The sequence below is a fragment of the Protopterus annectens genome, chromosome 1.part0, assembly GCF_019279795.1.
Source record: "Protopterus annectens isolate FY-2018-M chromosome 1.part0, PAN1.0, whole genome shotgun sequence".
Taxonomy (NCBI): domain Eukaryota; kingdom Metazoa; phylum Chordata; order Ceratodontiformes; family Protopteridae; genus Protopterus; species Protopterus annectens.
Window position 1 is genome coordinate 1762148982 of NC_056725.1, and position 26736 is coordinate 1762175717.

The 26736-nt window shown below is 43.6% G+C and overlaps 1 protein-coding gene across 3 annotated transcripts in view; it reads left to right on the forward strand.

Annotated features, from left to right (window-relative positions):
• LOC122799840 (CASP8-associated protein 2-like) overlaps nucleotides 1–26736 on the forward strand; it is a 65120-nt gene that overhangs the window by 21929 nt on the left and 16455 nt on the right. For all 3 annotated transcript variants that reach the window (XM_044069179.1, XM_044069171.1, XM_044069189.1), the window contains one exon: nucleotides 19455–19567. In XM_044069179.1, coding sequence (XP_043925114.1) covers nucleotides 19455–19567 — 113 coding nt within the window. The remainder of the gene's footprint in view (nucleotides 1–19454; nucleotides 19568–26736) is intronic.

Consider the following 26736-nt stretch of genomic DNA (forward strand, 5'->3'; position numbering starts at 1 on the left):
TATTCAAGTAGTGCCTGTGTCCCAATGGGGAAAGAGTTCTACTCCAGGCTGTTTCTAGTGTCCAGAAAAGAGGGCACTTGGAGACCTATTCTAGAATTCTCTCATCTAAACACGTTTCTAAAACTGCCCTCCTTTCGAATGTTTTCCCTTCAGATTCAGTCTCCTCTCTTGCTCTCTCGGGCCTATGTTGTATCTCTGGATCTCAAGGGTGCTTATCTCCATATTCTGATTCATTCTATTTTCAGGATGATTTTGCATTTCTCTGTTGCTTCCTGGCATTTTTAGTTCTCTGCTTTGCCCTTTGGCCTTTCTACTGCCCCAAGGTGTTCACCAGATGCCTTGCTCCTGTGATTGATTTTTGCAGGCTTCAAGGCATCCAAATATTTCTTTACTTAGACAACCTGCTGATTCAGCCATCCTCTCCAGAGACCATTTTGCTAAATCTTCATTTTGCCTATTCCCTTCTGACTCCTCAGGATCATGTTTTTCTGGATTGCAGGATTCAGACGGTGCCAATGCTTGCATCTCTGCCTCCTCCAAACGCCTTAACTCTCCTTTCTTTCACTCTCTTATTCTGGCTTCCATTACTGCCATGGAGTTTCTGAGAGCTCTGGGTTTCATAGCATCCACCATTCCAATGCTCCCTCTGGCCAAACTTCACATAAAAATGTTTCAGTGGTTTCTGAAGTCAGTGTGCCTTCAGCATGCACATCCTCTAGACTTTGTAGTTCATCTTCTTCCTTGTCTTAGACAAGGACTTCATGGCTGGATTCCGCAGTTGTCTCTGAATCCAGGTATCTCTTTTCATCCCCCTCTTCCCTCTAAGGAATTGTTCACAGATGCTTCAGACATGGGATGGGGAGCAACATTTGGCTCTCTAAAGGTACTTTGTCAGCAGAAGGAGCACATCAATGTCAAAGAAATGAGAGCTGTTCTGCTGGCTCTTCAGGCCTTTCATCCTCTTTTTCTCTCCAGAGCCTCTCAAGGTGTTCACAGACAATACCACAGTGATGTGGTATGTTAGCAAACAGGGTAGAATGAGATCTTGTCTTCTTTGCCAGTTGGCACTTCTGGTATGGGATCTTGCTGTCAAGTATCAATTGACTCTTCAGGCAGTTTATATCCCTTATATCCCTTCTGGTTAGAACATTGTGGCAGACACACTGAGCAGGTCCTTAACTCAGTCTCATGAATTGATGCTTCACAAAGATGTGTTTCTGGACATTATCCATCAGTGAGGTACTTCTCAAGTGGATCTTTTTGCCTCCCCTCTGAACAGACAACTTCCTCTGTTTTGTGTCAGTGTCCCAGGTCCTCTGGTGTGGAAGGTGGACACCCTGTCATTTTCTTGGAAGGGGATATTTATTTATGCCTTCCCTCCCCCCTTCCTCTCATGCCGAAAGTCCTGGTCAAGATTCAACAAGATGCTCATAAAATCTTGTTGGTGACTCCCTTTTCGCATTGACAGCACTGGTTCCCCTCTACTTCTGCATCTAACCAGGGGCAATCATCACAAGTTACCTTACCGAGTGAATCTAATCACATAGGACAAAGGATCTCTCATCCATTCCCACCTGTCCATGCTTCAGCTGAAACTGTGAGTGATAGGATTTTGATTCCTAATAGACACCTTTTTTCTGAAGATGTGCAGCAACTCCTGCAGGAGGCCAGAAAACCTACTGCTAGGAAATCCAACTTATCCAAATGGGAGAGGTTTTCTATTTGGTGTCTCTCGTAACCTGGACCCACTTACTGTGGATGTTCCTTTGGTTCTCTCTCATTTGTATGAGTTGCTCAATACTGGTCTAGTCTATTCGTCTGTTATGGCCCAATTATCAGCTATCTCTGCTTGACTGCATTTTTCTCCTCCTTTAGCTTCTAAATTTGAGGTGAAACAGTTTCTTAAAGGTGTCCTTAAAGTAAGACCTCTCAGGAAGTCTGTTTCTCCTCCCTTGGATCTTAATTTTGTTTTGGAGAAGTTGACTCAGGCTCATTTTGAGCCTGCTGCTTCAGCTTCCTTTCATCATTGTTCCTGGAAGACTGTTTTTTTATTAGCTCTTACTTCTACCAGACAGGTGTCTGAGCTGCAGGCCCTCATGGCTTGTCCTCCTTTTTTGATCCTTCATGAGGACAGGGTGTCCTTGCACACTAATCCTTTTTTTATGCTTAAGATGGTTAATGAGTTATCACTTAATGAGTCAATTAGTCTGCCTATTTTTTCCCCATCTCCACAGTCTTGACAGTGAGTGGGTGCTGCATACTTTGGACGTGCATAGGCAACTCGGGGTTTATTTGGATAAGACTAAAGCTATTAGAAAATCTGGTCAGTTATTTGTTTCTTTTCATCCTAGATCTTTGGGACTTGCTGTATCCAAGTGAACAATTTCTTCTTGCCTTTCTAAGGCTGCTTTCTTTTGCTACAGTTTTCATGGCAAGAACCTTCCTTCTTCAGTTAAGACACATACTTACTAGAGCTGTAGCTTCTTCTGGTGCTTTTTTCAAGGGATTATGTACTAATTCTGTGCTTGAAGCCGCTACCTGGACTCCTGTGCATACCTTTACCAAGCACTACAAGCTGGGTGGTATTTCTAGATCTAGGGCTGGTTTTGTTAGTGCCATTCTTCATGGCTTTTTAGGGGACTCTTCTGCTTTTTCCCCTTCCTAGTTTCCTCTTCAGCGTTGTCATTGTCCTATATGTAAAGAATACTGCAGCAGTGAATGTAAGGATATAGTGCAGTTTTTTAAAATCTTACCGTAACGGTAGATGTCCTTGCATTCACTGCTGCAGTATTTGCTCCCTCTCTTTATCCCCCTAGTCATTTGCCTTTCTGAATGTACAGGCTACCTCTTGGGTTCCTTGGACTGGTGTTTCTACTGGAGCAGTTATTTCTTATTATGGTAGGCCTAAACGTCACCTTTATGCCCTATGCTACACAAAGAACGTTTGGGTGATGTTCGGCATACCTTACAGCAACAGTAGTCTTTGGTAGAATGGCCGGACATTGGGCTTCCATGGCAAGGAATCCCCATATGTTAAGAATACTGCAACACTGAAGGCAAGGACATCTAACATTATGGTAAAATGTTACAGAACTGTACTTTCTCCCATATACTTCTTCTCTTTGGAGTCTTTGCAATGCTTTTTCTAATTTTGCACTATGCTATCTGAATTTTGTAAATATCATGTATATTTTTTACATTTCTTCCCTTTCTTAATTTTTTTTTTCAGACCCAAAATGAAAATCTAATTATAGTTGATGAGTCTCCTTTTCTTTTCTCTTGATTTATCACCGACTGTTTCAAAGATAAGACTGACATGATTTTGCACCATTTTATAGTGTTATATCAGTTTTATGGTTGATTATACTATACATTTGCATGTATAGATCCTGCTGTTTTAAGTTATGTTTTTTGCTAAACTATCAATATTAAATCATTTCATTTCTTGTAATTTTCCAGATGGTAAATCATCTAGGCTTTTGTTTCACTACTGAATATTATTAATCGCACAGAATTATTTTGTACTCACACTCTGTACCTATTTGCATGTCATTTCCTTATTGTCTGTGCCTATGCTTAGTTTACTGTACTGAGCCCTTTATATTTTTACCTTACATTCTTCCTCAGTGCTCCTTGCTGTTACATCATAGGCATTCATATCACAGACATTTGTACAATCTCTTTCCCATGAGATTTACAACTAAAATCTCCTAGTAAAATTAGTTTCATATGCATAGCATACCATTATTTATTTACGAGACTACATCCCATCCATTATACTTCGCTGTGTTGAAAATGTATTTTCAGACACAGTCTAGTCATACAAGTGACTCACAAGATGCTTTTGCCTTGTTTTATCCATCACTCCCAACTCCTTGCTCTGCTGATATATTTATTCCAATGGCTAGCCAAAGTCACATTACCGGTATGGGTGAGAGCCAGGCTGATGTGACTAGGCATCCATAGATAGTTTGGATTTTTGTTTTCCCAATGTGCAGTGGTGCCAGCACATGTCTACATGTGTGTGTGATTTGCTGGTACATTCTCAAACACTGTCTTCATAAGGGCTGAACCCAAGGGTTTCCACTATAGGTCTCTGCCTCTTGGAAGAATGGAAATGACTCTTACCCTCCATTGGGGTAGCTGAGTCCTGTGTAGTTAGGTACCTGGCTACCTAGTGAGGGAGAATGTCACTGAATAGCATCATATGGATATACGTAACCTGTGTGGATAGTGTGGGTGGTGGATAAGTGAGGGAATTAACATTAGCACAGAATGGCACATGAAGATTTTTGGTAGGAAATGAAGGTGAAATTCATGCATCTTTAATATGTCATATTAGCCTTGAAAATGGGAAATGACTACCATTTCAATTGGGAAATTCCACTTATATTTATATTATTTATTTATCCTTTGTTAATTGAATTGGTCCCACTAAGCTAGTGGCTTCTTTTCATTTCAAGGGATACCCAAGGTGGTATTTATACTACTAGGGGAAATTTGGCCAGGGCAATGGGGAACTTCCCCTTACTATTTTCAATAACTGCTATGGGATCTTTTATATTCAATTTAGGTACTACCAACACCAGCAGATAGGATCTCAGTTTAATATTTCATCCGAAGTATGACACACTTAGGAGTGCAGCACCCCCCTTATACTATACAGCACTGTCAGCAATCCATCCACCTGATATGGGAATAGAACCCACAGCCTTCTGCACCAAAGGTGACTGTCCAGCCTGTTGTACCACTGATACATGTTTTCATATACGTGTAAATCTTAGTAAATTATTTAGACATGCTGAAGTGGTCCACAGCAAAAAGACAATATTTATTTAGGGAACTCTCAGTTCTGCATTAACTTAAATGCCAATATGGCATTTTGGTGGACATGTTAATTGCAAAAAATGTCTACAACAGTGTTGTTTAATGGGATCAAGGCACCCTGTACCCAGCTCTCACCAGTGAGAAGAAAAGAAAGCATGCTTTTTTTTCCTTTTCCCTGAGGTAGTGCAATCTCTGACTGGTAATATTTCAGTACTGGATCAAAATGTATAAACTCCACATGCAGGACTTACCCCCCCCCTCCAAAAAAAAAGTATCGGTACATGCAGTTCAGTGTTCATCGGTGATCATGCAAACATCTACTGTCAGGGTATGTTCAGTTGACTCATCTGTACTTGTATTTTTTCCTATCTACAAAATATAAAAGAAATTTTATTATTTTAGTTTTGAGTAATTCAGAATCACTGACATGAGCATGGGCCTTGTGCTATGAACTCATTCTAAAGAGCTCTTGCATGTTTCTCTTACTAGTTGTTAATTTTTGAAGTATTTATGTTAACGTTAACATTCTGGTATAATTGCATAAAACGTTATTAGTGCTGTGATGCCTCTGAACTGGCCCAGTAACCAAGGAGCCTCAATCCTCCCCACTAACACCAGTAAGGCACATGCACATTGAGAGGATAACAAGTACACACATAGTAAGAAGTGCACATTGAGAGGATAACAAGTACACACAGAGTAAAGTACAATTTCCCTTAAGAGCACACAGAGATAACAGTCAGTCTGGGGCTGGTTTCTCTCATTCTCTCCAGATCCCCAATAAGACTACCCACTGGCACAGCTATAGGGTTCAGATTTCAGCCGAGTGGTCAAGCCAAAACCTTCAGTACCAGCACCCTCTCTGTCCAGCCAGTGCTTCGTGTCCCTGCCCAAGTAGCTGACACATACACACTTTGAGATTTGATTTATATGTAAACACACAGACACTCCTGGGGAAGGCTGGCACAGGTTCACTAGCTATGCCCCCTTCTGCCCAGACTATAAGGTAGTACCGACTGCCACCAACTACTCATCAGCTACCATAAAGGCCCTTACAAAGGGTGTCCAATTCTACTGTGCAGTGTTATTATTATCCAATTGGTAAGTGTGACTGAGGCTTGAAGGCTATTTAGGAGTGGCTTGTTCAGCATCACCAAATACATGCAAGCAGTCTGAGAGCTTAAATATCTCTACACAAAACAGCCACATTTAAAAGATTTAAAAATATTTAATGATAAATAATAAAAGCACAAGGCAATACTTATTAACTCAACACAGTGACAATAGAGAGTTCAGACATCACAGGAAATAACATTGTAGGACAGTCTCACATAAATAGAGAAAACATATGGACTAATCTGGCTAGATTCCTATATATCTCTAAGAGAAATACTAAGCTCTCAGTCTTACTTACAGAGCAAGCAAATGCTGGTGAGATGATGTGTTCAGGTTCAGAAACAAATATAAAATGCAATCTTTTTTTCTCTTGAGATAGATCTTAAATTGAAAATACACATTAATGCTGAATCATTTCAGATGACATCATTCTTGTCACCTCTGCTTAATTCCCAGGCTAACAGAACTTAAAATGTAACATTTCTTTGTGATCTGCAGCTGCCAGGAAATCACAGAGTAATAAAAGACACTTTGCATGTGAAAACTAGTAATTATCTCTGTCTTAAGACAATAAAAAGAAACACCTAGCCTAGACATCATGTCTCTTAACTTGAGATAACACACAATCATAAAATTCTTTACTTATCAACTTATTTTCTTAGAGTTTGCAAGTTAACTCCGTATGTCCTCATTTGTACCATGAAACATACATTACATAGTTATAGAGTTTATAAACATTTTTGCTTTCTTCCAGCGGGGTGCATTGTGGTTACAATCTTGAAGCTCAGCACATAACTCAGTTTTCTTACATTTGTGAAACAAGCCTGTGGATTATATCAATATTTACAAATGACATAGAATTATATACAAAATTCTATATCTAGTTGGGCTGGCAGCCTCTCAGTTTATCACATTTCTCCCCTGCCGAGAACTCAATATAGTTTTCCAAGTGACCCTTGAGAAGCGTTGCTTGAGAGGGTTGAGTCTGTCTGGGTATACCTGCCCCATTCCCTGTCTTGAGAGCCCATCTGCATTGGCATTGCTAATCCCACTGTGGTGCTGCACTGACATATATGCTTGCAACCCTAGGCTCCACCTTAGCAGCTTGGCATTTTGCTGGCTGACTTGATGTAACCATGTTAGGGGATTGTGATCTGTAACTACCGTGTATTTTCTTCTGTACAGATAAGGCTGAAGTTTCTGTAGTGCTCACACTATGGCGAGATATTCATTTTCTACAGCTGCATAGCATTCCTCCCTGCGTTGGAATATATGACTGAGATAAACCGCTGGGTGCTCTTGTCCCTCTGAAGAAATCTGGCTAAGTACAGCCCCCACTCCATGGTTCGAAGCATCCACCTGCACAACAAATTCATTGCTGTAATCTGGATTGGCTAACTCAGGTGATCCTTCCAAAGATTCTTTAAGCTCCTTGAATGCCTGCTCACATGCTGTGGTCCACACTACCTTATCTGGCCTGTTTTTCCTTGTCAGGTCTGTGAAGGGAGTGGCTGTGGTACTATAACTGGGGACAAACTTTCTGTAGTACCCTGCTGTCCCTAAAAATGCCCTCACCTGCTTTTTGGTAACAGGTGCAGGCCATGCCTGAATGACTTCCACTTTGGCAGTTTCTGGCCTGATCTTACCACCCCCCACTCTATGTCCCAGTTAGGAGACCTCTGCCAAACCCACCTGACATTTGCTGGGCTTAATGGATAGCCCTGCCCTCTGTAGTCTGCCAAGCACCTCCCTGACATGCTGAAAGTGTTCTTGCTAGGAATGGCTGTAGATGGCATTATCATCTAGGTAAGCAAGGGCAAAATCCCCTGCTAGGATATGATCTACCATCCTCTGGAAAGCCATTGGGGCATTTTTCATCCCAAAGGGCATCTTTGTGAACTCATACAAGCCAAAAGCAGTCACAACGGCCGACCTCTCTCTAGCACTGGAAGTCAAGGGCACCTGCCAGTAACCCTTGGTAAGGTCAATGGTGGTAAGATACTTAGCCCCACCCAGCTGCTTTAGGCTTCATCTGTCCTATGCATGGGGTAAGCATCTGACTCTGTGTGACTATTTAATTTCCTGTAGTCCACACAGAACCTGGTGTTGCCATCCTTCTTTGGCACCAGCACCACTGGGGAGACCCAGGGACTGTTGGACTCTTGAGTTACCCCTAGTTCCAACATTTCCTGTATCTCCTCCCTCAGAGTCTAACTCTCTCAGGCACCCTGTAAGGGGCCTGCCTAATAGGCCTTTGGGGTCCTGTATCCATCTGGTGCTGCACCAGGTGGGTGAACCCTGGTTTCCCTGTGAACATGTCCCCAAACTCTTGTAACACTGCTCGGATTTCTCAAAACTTGGTAGGGGATAGCTGCTGGGACATTGCTACCCCTTCCACTGAGGTGTCACTCCAAGCCTCACTGAGGAGATCAGTCACCAGGTCTCCCTCAGACTCCTCTTGCAATCCCCTGCAAATACTCAACACAAGGGCCTCCCTATCATGGTAAGGTTTCACCATGTTAACATCTTACAATTTGTGCCCCTTCCTCCTGCCTAGCAGTTCTAACATGTAGTTAACATCACTGACCTTCCTTACAACCTTATAGGGTCCCTCCCAAGCTGCCTGCAGCTTGTTGTGTCTGACAGGAATGAGAACCATTACCTGCTGCCCTACAGCATACTGTCTAGCTCGAGCATTCCTGTCATACCAAACCTTTTTCTACTGTTGGGCTTCTGTCCGTTTCTCCTGGGCCAAGCCCATGAGTTCTCTAAGCCTTGTCCTGAGGTTTAGGATGTATGTCACAACAGACTCCTTGTGGGATTCACAGTCACCCTCCCACTCATCTCAAATTAAATCTAGAGGCCCCCTCACCCTATGCCCATACAACAACTGAAAGGGTGAAAAGCCTGTGGATTCCTGGGAACCTCTCTGTAAGCAAACAACAGATGGGGCAAATATTTGTCCCACTTCCTCTTAAACTGGTCTACAAATGCCCGTAGTATGGACTTGAGTGTAGACTTTAACCACTCAACAAGACCATTAGTCTGAGGCTAGTAGGGGGTGGTCTTTAGGTGCTTCACCCCATAGTACGTCCACACACAAGCCAGCAGGTCTGATATGAAATTGGCACCTGTGTCAGTCAGTATTTCTTTTGGGAAACCTACCCTGCTGAAAATCTCTAACAAAGCATTTGCCTCCTTTTCTGCCTCAGTGGAGGACAAAGCCACTGTCTCAGGGTATCTTGTAGCATAATCTACTACCACTAGGATGTACTTTTTTTTCCTGTGGAGCTTGGGGTACTCAGAGGACCCACAATATCCATAGCTACCCACTGAAATGGCTCCCCAATCACAGGCAAAGGCATCAAAGGAGTTTTCACCTTGTCTCCTGCCTTGCCTACCTTTTGGCACTGCTCACATGTCTTGCAGTACCCTGTTACATCTCTGTAAATCCCAGGCCATTAAAAGGGCTGCATAATATTTCTCTTTGTATGTTTTATGCCCATGTGACCTGCAAAGGGAATATCGTGGGCTATGGCTAGAAGTGCCAGACGGTAGGCTCTAGGCACTACCAACTGTTACATTCTCTCACCCTCCAGCCGTCCTTCAGGGGTACACTCTCTATACAGTAACCCTTTGTCCCAGTGTACAGATTCCCCCTTCGCTTGAGAATCGGGTTCCTCACTAGCTACCTGCCTCAGGCCTTGTAATATAGGGCCTGAGAGCTGAGCCTGTCTCAACTCTCTCTTTGTAACCCTTCCCAGCTCCCCTTCTACAGGAATTATAGCATCATCAGACAGTGGTGCCTGTCAGCCTGGGTACTACTACTCACATCTGTCCTTGCAGTCACTCTGCCCAATGGAACATCAGTACCCACAAGCAGCTGTGGCTCACTTTCAATCTCACTGCTACAGGGTAGCTCCCTCCCTGAAGTAACCACCTCACCAGTTCTGGCTGCAAGTGTGTGGTCTGTTTGGGTCTTCCCCAGGCTACCAGACCCACATGCTTGTCTCCACTCCTGACTGCATGTAACTGCATGAACACACAGTACTGCATTATCAAAATCATTCTCTATCAGGACATCTACATGATTAGCCTCAAACATACCTACTCGCTGGCTTCCTTTTCCACCCTCCCAGTCAGGGTGAACCCTAGTCAAAGGTATTTGGAATGGGGTCCCTCCTAAAGCTCTGACTGGAGTAGACTGCCCAGGCAAGTAGTGGTCCTCTGTAACCATTGCAGGCTTCACAATGGTTATGTTAGAAGCTGTGTCTCTCTCTTAGCAGTGGTCTCTTTGCCATTCACTAAGATAGGATATAACCTCTTGTGGTAGTTTGGTACCCTTGTTGTCTCAAGACAACCCACTGTTGGCATTTTGTTTTCCCTACTTACTGGCTCTCCCACCTTTTGTTCTCCACCTTGCCTCCATTGATATATATATGCTACATGGCCCCACTGGTTGCATTCAAAACTTTTAACCCAAGGTCCTGGACGTGTACCTGGACTATTAGCTTCCCCTGCTACTGGGAGATTCTGTTGGGGCAGTCTGGGCTGCCCACCATAGGTTCCCTTAGACCCATAAGCAGCACTGGGTGTCCCTTTCCTGTGCAGGAATGCCCTGCTTGCTAGGTATAGGTCTCCCTTCTTCCCCAACTCATCTACAGTAAGGCATTGTCTATCAGCTAACAAGATCCTCATGTCCTCAGGCAAAGTCTGCCAGCCCTTCAGAAGTGATGATGTGACATCCACTCACCCACCTATGAAAATAAGTGCTTAGTTCAGCAACATATTCACACACATTTTCATCCGCCTTGCATCTATGCTCACAAAACTTTTTCCTATAAGCTTCAGGTGTTAGCTTAAAAAATTCTAGCAAACCGTTCTTTACAACATTATACTTTAAAAAGTCAACAACAGATAGTTTGGAAAGAACAGTTACAGCTTTACCATGGAGTCAGGGGGTCAGGAACTGTACCCAGAGCATTTGGTCAACATCATACTGTTTACATACCCTCTCAAACATATGAATGAAACTATCATCCCCCTCTGTAAACTGTGGAAGAAATTTACTGACCTTTTGTGCTTCTGGGGTCTGGTTACTCCCTTCCCCATTACCTCCATGACTCTGGTGAAGAGTTAGCATCTCCTTTTCATGTTGCCTCTGCCTCTCCTTCTCCTCAGCTTCTATTTCCATATGCCTGGCCTCCAACTCAAGTCTCTTTAGCTCCAGATGGATTTTTAAGTCCTGTGTATAAAGGTTGCCCTGTCCATTTTCTGAGTGTTGTACATCTCTACTGACAGTCTGATCGTCTTCCTGGTTGCTATTTTCTGATGCAGCTGTGACCAAAGCTGCAATCATGTCTGCTTTAGTCAGGTTTCCATGCACCACTCCTTTATCCTGGCGTATCTCAGCCAACTGGATCATTGTCTGCTTCCCATACTCCTCTGCTGACATGTTTGTCTGCTCTCCCTTACTAACTACTCTAACAAAAGAAATAAAACAGTTGTGATCTGAACTCTGAATGTTCACTGCATGGCTGATTTAGAGTATAAAAACACCTTCAGTGATCACTGTACACAAGTTACAGGAATTCAACGTCCACACCCCTACAAGCCAATTAATGTGTGATGTGGCTGTCTCACCACTATCAAACAATTAGTATTTGATGTGGATATCCCACCACTGCCACCAATTAATATGTGACACCTGTGCACTGGCCCAGTAATCAAGGAGCCTCAATCCTCACCACTAACAACAGTAAGGGACGTGCACATTGACAGGATGACAAGTACACACACAGTGAAGTACAATTTTCCTTAAGAGCACACAGAGATCACAGTCAGTCTGGGGCTTGTTTCTCCTTTTCTCTCCAGATCCCCAATAAGACTCCCCACTGGCACAGCTATAGGGTTCAGATCTCAACCGAGTGGTCAAGCCAAAACTTCCAGAACCCTCTGTGTCCAATCAGTGCTTCGTGTCTCTGCCCAAGTAGCTGACACGCACACACTTTAACATTTGATTTATATACAAACACACAGACACTCCTGGGGAAGGCTGGCACAGGTTCACTAGCTATGCCCCCTTCTGCCCAGACTATAATGTAGTACCGACTGCCATCAGCCACTCTTATTAGCTACCATAAAGGACTTTACCAAAGGGTGTCTAATTCTTCTGTGCAATGTTATTATTATCCAATTGGTAAGTGTGACTGACACTTGAAGACTATATTTAGGAGTAGCTTGTATAGTATCACCAAATACATGCAAGCAATCTAAGAGCTTAAATATCTCTACACAAAACAGTCACAGTTAAAAGGTTTACACATATTTAATAATAAATAATAAAAGCATAAGACAGTACTTGTTAACTCAGCACAGTACAATAGAGAGTTCAGAAATCACAGGAAATACTTTAAAACAACTTTGTAGAACAGTCTCACATACAGTAAATATAGAAAACATTTACACTAATCTGACTGTATTCCTATCTTTCTCTAAGAGAAATACTAAGATCTAAGTCTTACTTACAGAGCAAGCAAATGCTGGTGTGATGATGTGTTCTGGTTCAGAAACAAATACAAAATGCACTTTCTTTCTCTCTTGAGATAGATCTTAAATTGATAATACGCAGTACTACATCATTTCAGATTACATCATTCTTGTCACCTCTGCTTAAGTTCCCAGGCTAACAGAACTTAAAATTTAACATTTCTTTGTGATCTGCAGCTGCCAGGAAGCCATAGAGCAGTAAAATACACTTTACATGTAAAACGTAGTAATTATCTCTGTCTTAAGACAATAGAAAGAAACTCGTAGCCTAGACATCCTGTTTCTTAACTTGAGATAACACGCAGTTGTAAAATTCTTTACTTATCAGGTTAATTTCTTAGAGTTTGCAAGTTAACTCCATAGGTCTTGCTGGTTGGGTTCAGAGCCGATCCTCGGCTCCGACTCGGCCATCTTCAAAAGCTCGAGAGCTGCTTACTGGCTCAAGGCCCCCCTATATCCCATGATGCCTGGCACTAAATACCCAGATCTCATTTACCACTTCTGCTACGAGGTTGCGTTTACTGGCTCAGGTCATATTTATTCACTTTATTGATAATTTTAGAACTTTTTGTGTATTATTAGTTATAACACTTAGTGTCATACATAGTTGTAGGATTTGTGGTATTTGTTAGTGTTTAATTCCCCCCTTGAAAACTTGTTTTCTTCTTAGAGAGTTTTCCCCTCCCTCCCCCACTCCCGTTTTGCCTTTTTAAGGTAAGCCGTTTTAGTTAGAGGCTTATCCTGGTTTTCTTTTTTAAGGTAGAAATTTTTTTTCATTAGAAATTGTGGTAGTTTGTAGGTCTTATATTATAGAGTATGTGTGCTGTTAGGGTGTGGTAACTTGTGTGGACTGTGTGTGTTTTTTTCTAGTTACCTACTTCCCTTTGTACTCTTTCTTTGTATTTGAATTTTCCTTTACAGGAATGTCTAAAGACACGAAAGTGTCTGGATTCAAGAAGGGTGACTCATGCTGTCAGAAAATGTCTCTGACAGATGGTCACACTTCTTGTGTCTACTGCTTGGGCGCCCTACACATGCAGGACATTTGTTCGATGTGTCACGCCTTTTAGTCCAAGAGTCCTGCAGGAGCGTAGGAACAAGCTTATCCTTAGGGGTTTGCTTAAACCTGAAGGATCGCCAGCCAAGACTCAGTCAGTGAAACCTTCCAGGCCATCGAAGCCGTCGGCTCCCAGTTCGGAGCTGTCACCGGGTGTGGCTTCTGCTTCTACTTCGGTTCCAGCTGGAACCGTACCACCTATCTCCAAGTCAACTTCAGCTCCGACTAGAGCCGAAGTACCTATCTCCCAGTCGGCCCCGACTCTTCTGTCGGAACCATCAGGGAGTCGAAAACGCTCCAAGTCACCATCCTTGGAGTCGATACACTCGGCTCCAGGGTCACCCTTGTTGCAATCGAAGTGAAGTCATCGAGCCCACTCTTCTCGGTCATCTAGCCTTTCTGACCATGATTTGGAGAGAGTGGTGAGCAGGCTTTTAAAATCGCAGGCCCTGGCTAAAATGCTATCCAGCCCCCCTCATCAGGGTTCGGCTCTACCTGTCTCTGCAATAGTTTCTCCTTCGACTCATCCGTTGAGTTCGGAGCCGGAGCATGCTGAGGCTGGAATTGTGGGACCGTCAGCACCGATACCACCCCTTTCGGTTCTGTCATTGACTCCGATCTCTTCCATGGTGCCGTCCTTGGAGGGATCTGGGCGCTGGGACTCCCTTGTCGGCTCCGAGGGGGCGAGTGGCATCGGACCCTTGTCCGACCCCATTCTCCCTCTCGGAGCTTCGTCGCAGGTGAGTTGGGCTCCTACATCGGCTTCGGAGCCGTCTCTCTTGGTGCCGGGGAGGATCCCGGTCTCTTCTGAGCCAGTGCCTTCTCCGATATCGGGAAGGGGCGCCTTCAAGGTCATGAGGCGTGTGCTGGCATCTGAGTCAGCCTCACGGTCAGCCTCATCGGCTCCTTCCCCCATGGAGCCTGCTCCTGCCTCGGCCCCTCCTCCAGACCCAAAGCGTGGGGAAGAAGCTCTCCAGGACACCCCATTGGGTGTATCGTCCTCTTCCAAGGCCTCCCCTGTTCATTCAGAGGAGCCCCCTCGAAAGAGGAAATGCAAGAGGAAGCATGTTGACTCCCCTGAGTCTGTCACTTCAGATACCGACTTAGAGGAGTTGGAAGGGTCCCCGAGATCCCCCTCTGAGGATGTCTCCTTCTCAGACATCCTTGAAATTCTTAGGCAGAGGAGGAACTGGACTACCCTTAACCCTTCCGAGGATGAGTCTGTATTCCTGGACATGTTTGGATCCCGACCCTCCACCTCCTGGGTGTCACCGCCTTTCGATCCACTGATGTCTGTGGTGGCTAGAAAGGCGTGGTCAGCTCCAGACACAGTGGAACCAACTCCCTGCAGGCCCACAAAATTCATTACTGCCCCTCAAGACAAGCAGCTTCTGACCAAGGGTGTTCCCGCTGATGCCATAGTGGTAGCAGCGGCCACTAAAAAGGAGTTGGCTGAAATTTCTTTGTCTGTCCATCCCCCTAATAAGGAATCTAGGACGATGGACAGATATGGGAAGCGGATGTTTTCCTCAGCGACCTTCTCCATGAGGTCTCTGAACTATTTGTGCCATTTTACCCACCTTCAAAGGGATCTCCTTAAAGAGCTAGGAGATACCCTTCAAGATCCATCAGCTGCGGGGGCCCAGGCTAAGGTTGCCTCCCAGCTGGCGACTCTAAATTCGGTAGTAAACTCCTCCATGTGGCTTATCTCTTATGCAGCTGATGGCGCAAGTAGGGCCGCAGGCACAGGCGTGGCTCTGAGGAGACACACTTGGATGCGGTTATGCAACTTTGCGGAACCCTTCAGGGCGTCTTTCACCAACACCCCCTTTGATGGTTCTGCTCTGTTTGAACCACAAGTGAAGGATACCCTTACCAGGTGTGAGCAGGAAGGCAAGACTCTCTCTGCTGTGGGAGTCCGTTTTTCCACTCCTTCAAGACCGTATCGGAGAGTTTAGGGGCAGAGGGGGTCCTCAGAATCAGGGCCAACGAGAATCTTTCTCTGACAAGCCCTTCCAGCATCCCTGAAGTGCTGCCCGGCTGTCCACCTTCGGAGGCAGTCGGGGGAAGATTATCTCTGTACCCAAAAGCATGGCAAAGTATAACACAAGACAAATGGGTACTTTCTACCATATCCGAAGGATACAAAATCCCCTTCTTTCGCACTCCACACTTTACCAACAAATCCCTTCCAGATGTTCCACCCAATCTAAGGGATCAAGCAGTTCAAGAAATTTCAAAACTGCTAAGAAAAAGAGCCATCCAGTCAGTCCCAGCAGACCAACAAGGATCTGGAATTTACTCAAGGTTCTTTTTGGTCCCAAAAAAGACAGGGGACTGGAGACCCATTCTGGATCTCAGCAGATGAAACAGGTCTGTTCAAAGAACGAAGTTCCGAATGGTCACGCTACAGTCCATTTTACCCTTTCTGGGTCAGGACAATTGGATGTGCTCCATAGATCTTCAAGACGCGTACTACCATATCAAAATGGACAGACGCTCCAGAAGATTCCTCCGCTTCCGGCTGGGAGCCAGTCATTATCAGTTCAGAGCTCTGCCCTTTGGTCTCACCACAGCCCCAGGGTGTTCACCAAATGTTTGGCAGTAGTTACCACTCACCTGAGATGGATTCCAGGTGTTTCCATATTTAGACGACTGGTTCCTTACTGCAACCACCAGGCATCACCTGCTGCGAGCCGAGACTACACCATCCAAATGTGCTCCAAACTTGGCATCACAATAAATTTCGAAAAGTCTGCATTGTCGCCTTGTCAATCTATCACCTTTATAGGCGCAAACTTAAATACAAAGGACATGTCAGCGAGACTTCCAGTAGATAAGAGTGTTAGCTATTCGACGACATGTGCAGGTCTTATTAGGATGCAAAAAGATTTAGGCCAGATTAGTCCTAAAAACATTGGTTCTCATGGCAGCGGCGATCATACTAGTCCCCCTTGCACGTTTTCACATGAGGATTCTTCAGTGGATGCTGTTCACTCAATGGTCCTTCCAGCAATTCCCAGTGTCTCACATGATAATGATCACACAGTCATGCAAAAACCAACTTGTTTGGTGGATGGTTTCCCCATCATTACGCCAGGGCAGACCATTCGTTCTCCCTCCTCCAGTAGCTACGGTGACCATGGACGCCTCCCTGATTGGGTGGGGGGGGGGGGGCATTTTCAGGGAAGAACAGTCCAAGGCATCTGGCAGCCTCACGAGTACCATCTGCATATCAACGTCTTGGAGATGAGAGCAGTGCTTTTAGCATTGCAAGCTCTTCAGAACTCTCTTCCCACCGGGACCATTGCAAATCAAACAGACAATATGTCAGTAGTATGGTACATCAACAAGCAGGGCGGAACCAAGTCCTACCCCTTATGTCGAGAAGCACTCAGACCTTGGCAGTGGGCGATCTCTTCCCAATGGTTTCTGATAGCAGCGCACATCCCTGGGAAGTCCAACGTTATAGCAGACAGGCTGAGCAGAGCAATTCTCATGCCTCACGAATGGTCTCTCAGTCAGACTGTGGCGGACAAAATCTTCCGCAAATGGGGGTCAGCCTTGCTGCGACCTTTTTGCCACCCCCTTCAACAGCAAGTGCGGCAATTTCTTCTCTCTCTCCTTCCTCTTCCCGGACACTTCCCCAGAGATGCTCTAATTCATGATTGGCCTCAGGGATTTCTTTATGCATTCCCTACGTTTCCCCTGATTTCCAAACTAATACAGAAAGCTACCACATTGGGATGCAAGATGATCCTCATTGCCCCTTACTGGCCTCGACAAATTTGGTTCCCGTTCCTGCATCATCACCTTCTGGAGCAACCCTGGATCCTGGACCCACTTCCAGACCTCCTGATCCATCAATCGGGCGGGCTGCACCAGTCTCTTCAATCTCTCCAGCTCACTACTTGGTTTCTCCACTTCCGACCTTAGCCAAGCTTCTGAACATCTCCCACTCTGTGCGTGAAATCATCTTATCCTCGCATAAGTCTACCACTAGAAAAACTTATGCTAGTAAGTGGAAACATTTTTCCTTATGGGCAGAGACCAGGAATATAGATCCCTTTTCAGCCCCTGTGCACCATATTTTAGAATTTCTAGCGGAATATTTTCAAGCTGGATCCTCTTCTGCCACGATTAGAGTTCAGCTAGCTGCAATTTCAAACTTTCATACGGGCCTATCTGATACAAGCATCATGTCCCATAAACTTTGTAAAGCCTTTCTTAAAGGGACCACTCTACTCAGGCCCCCAGTAAGAGACCCCCCACCTCCGTGGGATCTGGATTTGATTTTAGCTTCCCTGATACTGCCCCCCTTTGAACCAGCAGCTTCTTGTTCCTTGAAGTTTCTTTCTTGGAAAACCCTTCTACTGGTTGCAGTTACGTTGGCTAGATGAGTTTCTGAACTTCAGGCTCTTTGTGTTCGTCCTCCTTACCTAGTTTTTCACAAGGATAGAGTTTCTCTTCGGACTAACCCTTCCTTTCTTCCAAAGGTTACTTCTGATAATAATTTGAATCAGTCCATTGACCTACCTGTGTTTTTTCCAAATTATTCCAACAAGGAAGAATACAAGTTACATCAGTTGGACGTTCATAGACAATTACGCTTTTACTTGCATAGAACCAAGCAAATCAGAAAATCAAACCAGTTGTTCCTGTCCTATGCTGAGGGTAAACAAGGTATACCGGTGTCGAAAGTAACCTTATCTAGGTGATTTGACATCTATTATTACATTTATATATCAGTTAAGGAATAAAGAGCTTCCTGCTAAACCAAAAGGTCACTCCACCAGAGCTCTAGCTACTTCATTGGCTTTTCAGGCCAGATTGCCAATGGAAACTATTTGTGCAGCAGCTACATGGGCTAATCCACATACCTTCATTTCACATTGTAAGCTGTATGTGGCCTCCAGGAGCAGAGCTGATTTTGGTTCCACTGTTCTGATGGGTCTGTTCCGATGAGCCACCCAGGATTGAGGTACTAGGGACGCTGTCCCAACCAGCAAGAATGAAGGCGAGATAGACAACTTAATATTAAGAAGTTATGTACATACCATAACGTTGTCTGTTAGTTGTCTTCTTCTCGCCTTCTTTCTTGCATCCCACCCTCCATCCCCCTATCCTAGTAGACCGAGAAGAGTTCCTTATGTTTTTTTATCACTGGCTGAGTCTTCTCTGGCTATAACATCTGACTATCAGTCTCTCCAGTAGGTTCATGTATCCTATTACAGTTTACTGTATTATTATAATTGTTATTATTATGTCTGCAGTTAGGTTTACCAAACGAGATCTGGGTATCTAGCGCCAGGCATCATGGGATATAGGGGGGCCTCGAGCCAGTAAGCAGCTCTCGAGCTTTTGAAGATGGCCGAGTTGGAGCCGAGGATCGGCTCCGAACCCAACCAGCAAGAAAGAAGGAGAGAAGAAGACAACTAACATGGAACGTTATGGTAGGTACATAACTTCTTATTACATAGGTGTAGAGTTTATACACATTTCTGCTTTCTTCCAGCAGAGTGCACTGTGGTTACAATCTTGAAGCTCAGCACGTAACAGTTTTCTTACATTTGTGAAACAAGCCTGTGGATCATGTTAATATTTACAAATGGCATAGAATTATTTACAAAATTATATCTAGCTGGGCTGGCAGCTTCTCCTTTTATCACAAGTGGTTCTGTAAAAGATTTGCAGCAAAAGACCTTTAATTTAATTGTTACCATTTATTCAGTTCTGTTCAGCAAAAACTGTTGTTAACTGTCTGTAGTGCTATATAGATATATGTTTTGGTAATTCTGATAGTGTGCTCATTATGTCTCCTGTATGTTTGCCTTTGGACTTCATGTCTAGCATTGTTGTGTGATGTTGAGATACTGACTTTAACTATTTTTCATTTTTTATACAGGATGTTAAGTTAATAAATGATATTGACATCAGTATAAAGCGGTTAGGTCTTCTGGGGAATATAGTGGTAAGAAAAGGGTTAACAAGTAAAAAAACCAATAAGCATGATCTAAGGTAAGTACTTTTTAAACTGATATCTTTCCCATTTTCTTTTGTATTGTGCAGTCAAGGCAGATATATTCTTGGAGATGGTTGAGAACAGAACATATCATTAATGTGTACTTTGACAAGGGTACTGTGTATATGTGTGTGTGTGTGTGTGTGTATATATATATATATATATACATAATTATAGCATGTTTTGTGATTTTTAATTATAGATCACTCTGATTTGTGCCATTCACTGTATCAGTACAATTATTCTGCCTTCTGAAGAGAATGACAGAGAAGGGTGTTGCCTGTTACAAAACTTTAATATTATTGAGATCATTATGACATGTAGTTCTGCTGAGTATAATTTGAAAGGTTCCAGGAATCTTCAGTGCTTCTAAATTAAATTATGCTAATGACCTTGTAGCTTTTCTCAGCCCATTTGTACAGATTCTGACAGAAAGTTGTCTGTCTGCCTGCTTGTGCCTGGAATTGCAACTTGCAGCATTAATGTGAGCTGTTTTTTTTTTATGTCCAGGTGTGGAATCTCTTGTTGTGCATGCTGCTCTGTACAAGCAAAATCATTTCCCATGGAGATTATGTACACATTGCAGCATTAGCTTATCAGAGACCAAACACAACATGGTGTTTGTGGTATCTTTTGTGTTGTCACCTTGACTGTTCTTGGTTCATCTTCCTCTTTACCGTGTAATGGTGTCACTCTTTAGCCACTGAGCTACTGAAGTGTGAAGCAACTTAAATCTTGTAGCTTTGTCTCAGAAAATCTGTTGACAGTGTTCCTACATTTATAATGCTGAGAAACGTTGGGGATATTAAAATGATGGGAAGTTATACTTTTCACTGAAATCAGCTAGAAAGCAAAGCCTGTGAACAATAATAAGATATTCTTAACATAAGAAAACTAAAAGGGGAAATTGTACGTGTAAAATGCTGTTAATAAACAATAACATGATAATCTATCCACAAGACAAAGTGATTATATTGAATACAAATGTTTTGCAAATATCACACTAATCAAGCATATTTCAGAGTGCTATTGAGACAAGGGGAGGCATCTGGTTTAATAACTACAGCTATAACTGTTGTCTCAAATAGATAGAATTAAAAATTCATATTCAGTGGGACTTGACAATATACCAGAAAGTCTTTTACAGACTCAAGGAAAATTTAAATGAACTCCTGTTATTACAGTTGTTTTAAACAAAATGGCAGTATGTAGACATGTTCCTGATCTATGGCGATGGGCTGTAGTGGTACTGATTCATAAAGGTGGGAGTTTACATCAGACCTAGTTAGCTTTAAACTCATTAGTCTGACCAACATTCTGTGTAAATTTCTAGGGAGAGCCATAATGAAACATTTCTAAAATGATGTAGGAGTTGTTTTATTAGCCATGGAACAGTATATGTTTGTTAAAGTGAATGCTTGTCCTGCTAACATTTGTGGTATTATTTGATGAGGTAACAGCATCACTTAATGAAGGGCTAGCAAGTTAAATTACTTATACTTACTATGTTAAACCATACATAGTTCAAAAGGTAAAACACTGCTTCCAGGACAGAATGCAACAAGTCAGGGTTGTGGAAAGATAATGTCTCCACCCCAGTATGTGTTGCCAGTAGTTGACCAGAGGGCACTGTATTGGAGCCATGTCTTTTGCATCTGTCCTCCCATGTGTAAATGTTGGAAATGGGTATGGATAAACAAATCTGCTAATGACTGCAAATGGAGTAACATAACTACTTCAGTAAAAGACGCCAAAGTTCTCGAACATGGTCTACAAAAATACACGCCAGTACCAAGTGTGGTAATAATTATCTTGCCTTTAATGTCAGAAAATGCAGTATCATGAGACATGGCAAGAAGGATATAAATTATGACTACAAAATAAATACTCAAATCATTAAAACATAACACCATCACTAAAGATGTAGGGACAGTGCCAGACAACAGTTTAATTGCTATATAAAATGTAACTGTCCATAACTAAAACATAACATTTAATGAAATTCTTACAAGTAAATAAATATAACTGGTATTTTAGCCACAGCCTTCTTCATTACAAAATTGCTCTTCAATTTTAAATAGAAAAAAAGTCAATCAATGGCTAATCAATCAGGCTGTGCAAATCTCTTAAGTTATTACAATATTTCACAGTACTCCAGAACATAGTGATTTAATCTTTGACCAGATTACACCTACCAAAGTTAGAAAATACTATTCTGTAGTCCATCTAAATTCAGAGAGCGTGTCAACTGTCTCCAAGAGGACCATTTTACCAATTTATACCTCACTGATACTGTGTGTTATTGAATACAACTCTGCTCTGTAGCCTTTCAACAAATCATCTGAATCAATTGGAAAAGGTACACTGAATTCAGGAATCATCATGATATCATTTGTATTATAAGTTACTTGTAGAGCACATTTACCTGCTATAGAAGATGATGTCTGATCCAACCTGTTCAGCTCTACTTGAAACTCTGTGCTTGAACACAGTGCTAAGGTGGTAACACAACATCAGGGAGTCTAATACAAAAAAAATAAATATCAATCTTAGAAAAAATGTGAAAGATACATTACGTAATGCCCTCCAAAATTATGGAATAAGCTTTCTTTAGAATCTGAAGTTAGTCATTAACTTGCTCTGTAAATAATCTTTATGTATAGAGAAATGCAGAAAATATCCACATGGGGATATGACAGTCAACCTTCTTGAAAGCCAATAGGTTGTAACAGCAACATTCTTATCTGTGAACGTACAGTGGATATAAAGAGTATACACACTCTTGTTAAAATGTCAGGTTTTTGTGATATAAAAAAATGAGACCACAATAAATCATTTCAAAATTTTCCCACCTTTAATGTGACCTATAACCTGTATAATTCAATTGAAAAACAAACAAATCTGTTAGGGGAAAAATATAAAAAATAAAGTGGTAGAATAAGCTGTTTGCATAAGTGTGCAAACCCTTAAACTAATACTTTGTTGAAGCACCTTTTCATTTAATTACAGCATTCAGTCTTCTTGGGTACACACCTGCCATCAATTAAAGAGACTCTGATTAACCCCAAATAAAGTTCAGTTGTCCTCATAGGATTTTCCTGATATTTACTCAGTTGCCTGCTACAGCTAAAGCCATGGTTCGCAGAGAGCTTACAAACCATCAAAGGGATCTCATTGTTGAAAGGTATCATTCAGGAGAAGGGTACAAAAAAAATATCCACAGCATGTCCAAAGAGCAGGACAGAGAACATAAGGAACTCCACCTGTCGGGGTTCAAGAAATGTGACAAGTGTTCACAAAAGATGTCATTGACTGACAGTCGCGCTAGCTGTGTGCACTGTCTGGGAGAAGTTCACTTACAAGAACCCTGTACCTTTTGCCATGCCTTCAGTACTAGGGTTTTTAATGAGAAGAAATGTAAATTAATAGACAGGGGTCTTATGACCAGTTCCTTCCAGGGACAGCTGGAACTTGGTCAGACAGCTCCCAAAACTATGAAGAGAAAATCTTCAGTTCCAGCTTCAGAGACGTCTAAAAAGTCTAAAGCGATGGAGCCAAGGAGTTTTGGCTCCGATTCTGCTTCTTCTGTCTCTGTGCCGTCAGTTTCTTTGGTGCTGGCAACCTTCGGTATCAAGACAATCACCAGTTATCGACCCTGTTTCACCAACGTTGAGGTCTCCTGTATTAAAAAGGAGATCATCTCCTTCTGTCTCCACCCATTCCTCCAGGACACTTTCAGATGAGGACATCGAACGGGTGGTAAAGAGGTTGCTCTGTGACCCAGCTCTGGCTAAAAAGTTAGCCCTTCCGGACCTAAAGGCTTCGGAGCCGTCCCATTTACAGACTACTGCTCCGACTGCTTTGCTCTCGGAGCCAAACACTTCGGGTTTTTCTATGTTGGATCCCTCGCTTCCGAGAATTCTTCCTGCTTCCTCGGAACTGATAACTCTATCCTCAGTGGCTCAGTCTGGAGCCAAGGGATCTGGGAGCTGATGCTCTCGAGTCGACTCCGAGAGGGATAGTCACCCCAGTTGTTCTTCGGAACCAACCCTCCCTCTTGGTGCTTCGGCTCGAGTGAGCTCAGTTCCCACGTCTGCTTCAGAACGTGTCCCTCCTGCTCGGAGCCAACCTTCCATCTCTTCGGAACAGAGGTCGTCTTTGGAGCGGGGTGTTAAGGCCTTTGAAGCAATAAAGAAAGCTTTGTCCAGTGCCAAAGCCCCGACCTGATGTCCCACCAACAGCAGGCAGCAACCTCTTTTGCCCCGCCACCAACTCAATGTAAGGAACCAGAGACTCAAGCAGCCGCCATTGGAGGTGTCCCCCTCTTATGAGACCTCCCCAGATTATCCCACTGGAGAGCTTCCTCGGAAGAGACTTTGTAAGAGGAAGTACATTGACTCACCTGTCACATCACACACTGATTTGGATGAGTCAGAAGGGTCCCCTAGATCCCCCTCTGAGGATGTCTCCTTTTCTGATTTCCTTGAAATCCCTAGACAGAGGGGTGATTAGAAGACCTCTAACCCTACTGAGGACGAATCAGTGTATCTTGAGGCCTTTGGTTCCCGACCTTCAGCCTCTTGGTTGACACCGCTTTATGACCAGCTGTTGCATGTCATATCCCGGAAAGCCTGGCCCTCCATGGACACAGTGGAGCCTGTCCCGAGAAGGACAAACAAATTTATGAGTGCTCCGGAAGATAAGTCCGTTCTTTCTAAGGGAGTTCCTGTTGATGCTATGGTGGTAGCAGCGGCTACGTAAAAGTTGTCTGAGACATCTTCTAATGTCCATCCTGCTAATAAGGAGTCCAGGACAATGGATAGGTATGGAAAGCGTACCTTCTCTTCAGCGGCATTTACCTTAAGATCTCTGAATTACCTGTCCCATTTTACTAGACTTCAAAGGGATCTCCTGAAGGAGTTGGGTGACACCCTTCAGGGTTCAGTAGCTTCAGGATCCACGGATAAGGTATCTGTGCAGCTCTACACCCTTACATTGATAGCCAACTCCTCCTTGAGGCTGATTTCCTATGCAGTGGACAGAGCAAGCAGGGCAGCCGCAGCAGAAATTTCTCTTAGGAGACATTCCTGGATGCATCTATGTAACTTCATGGAATCCTGTAAGTCTTCCTTTACCAACATCCCCTTTGATGGTACAACTGTTTTTGGACTGCAGGTAAAAGAGACTTTGACCAGGTGCGAGCAGGAAGGGAATACCTTATCTGCCATCGGAGTCCATTTCTCCCTTCCTTCTAGACCCTATCCCAAGGGTCAAACAGGAGGGAAAAATGTGGTTCCGTAAATCCCAAAAAGGTTTCCCTCAGGCACAAGGTCAACCCTCCCCTAGAGGCAGAGGGGGAGGATATAACAGAAGACGCTGTCCTCGCGGCAGAGGAGGCCCGCAACATCAGGGAGACAGAGAGACTTTCTCTGATCGGCCGTTCCATTGCCCCTGAGGGGTTGCCCGACTGTCCGTCTCTGGAGGCAGTCGGGGGGGGGGCAACTTTCACTGTACCCAGGCGCCTGGCTAAACATTTCTGAAGATCGTTGGGTACAAACCATAATATCCAGAGGTTACCTGATTCCCTTTGTTTCCGATCCCCGGTAAACTGGTCTCTACCAGATGTGCCACCCATTCGACTAGACCATGCAACATCAGAGGTCATCTCATTGCTGCAAAAAAGAGTCAACCAAGAAGTCCCCACAGAGCAAATAGGATCCAGAACTTACTCATGATTCTTTTTAGTTCCAAAAAAGACAGGGGGACTGGAGATCAAGTCTAGATCTCAGCAAACTCAACAAATCTGTAAAGAAATCAAAGTTCCAAATGATCACTCTACAGTCGATATTTCCCTTTATCGGGAAAGACAGTTGGATGTGCTCAATAGATTTTCAGGACGCATACTACCACATCAAAATGGGTAGGCACTCCAGAAGGCACCTACGCTTTTGGCTGGGAGCCAGTCATTTTCAATTTCGAACACTGCCCTTTGGCCTCACTACAGCCCCCAGAGTGCTTAACAAATGCATGGCAGTGGTAACAGCTCATCTGAGACGCAAGGATTCCATGTGTTTCCATACCTAGATGGCTGGCTCCTCACTGTTACCACCAAGCACCAACTAATCAGAACCAGGGACGAGACTCTACCCTTGTGTGCCAGTTTAGGCATTACAATAAACCTAAAAAAATCAGCCTTATCTCCATCGCGGCACATTGTATTCTTAGGTACAAAAATAGATTCAACCACTATGACAGCAAAACTGACACCAGAAAGGATAGAATCGTTACACGACCAAGTCAGATTCTTGCTGAAGAGAGACAACGTACAGGCCAGGATAGTCCTTCAGGTCCTAGGGACTATGGCTTCTACCATTCTCTTAGTTCCCCTAGCCCATCTGCACACGAGAGTACTTCAGTGGCTACTATTTGCCAAGTGGTCAGTGCAGGATCTCCTCCTGTCTCACCAGATACTCATCGCAAACTCCTGCAAGAAGGCTCTAACGCGGTGGTTACATACAGATCAACTTCATTTAGGTCGCCCACTTAGTCCCACTCAAGAAAATGCAGTTTTGACCATGGATGCCTCCCAGATAGGGTGTGGGGGGGGCATTATCTGGGAATGACGGTCCAAGGTACTTGGCAGAATCACGAGAATCACTTGCACATAAATGTTCTGGACATGAAAGCGGTGCTATACGCGTTGCAAGCACTTCACAGTTCTCTTCCCACAGGGACAATTGCGATTCAATCAGACAACATGTCTGTAGTGTGCTACATAAACAAACAAGGGGGAACCAAATCTTACCCACTTTATCGAGAGGCTTTAAGAGTATTGAAATGGGCGATGGACACTCAACGGTTTTTGGTAGCAACTTATATCCCGGGGAAGTCCAGTGTGATAGCAGACAAACTCATTCGAGCAATTCTGATGCCTCATGAGTGGTCCCTGAATTCAGAAGATGCGAAAGAGATTTTTCGCAAATGGGGCCAGCTTTGCTGTGACATATTCGCCACGTACATGAACACCAAATGCAGCAGCTACTTTGCACTAATTCCCCATCCGGGGATGTCACCCAGGGATGCTCTGGTCCACAATTGGCCTCTGGGAATCCTTTATGCTTTTCCACCTTTTCCTCTCATTCCAAAAGTGATTCAGAAAGCAAAA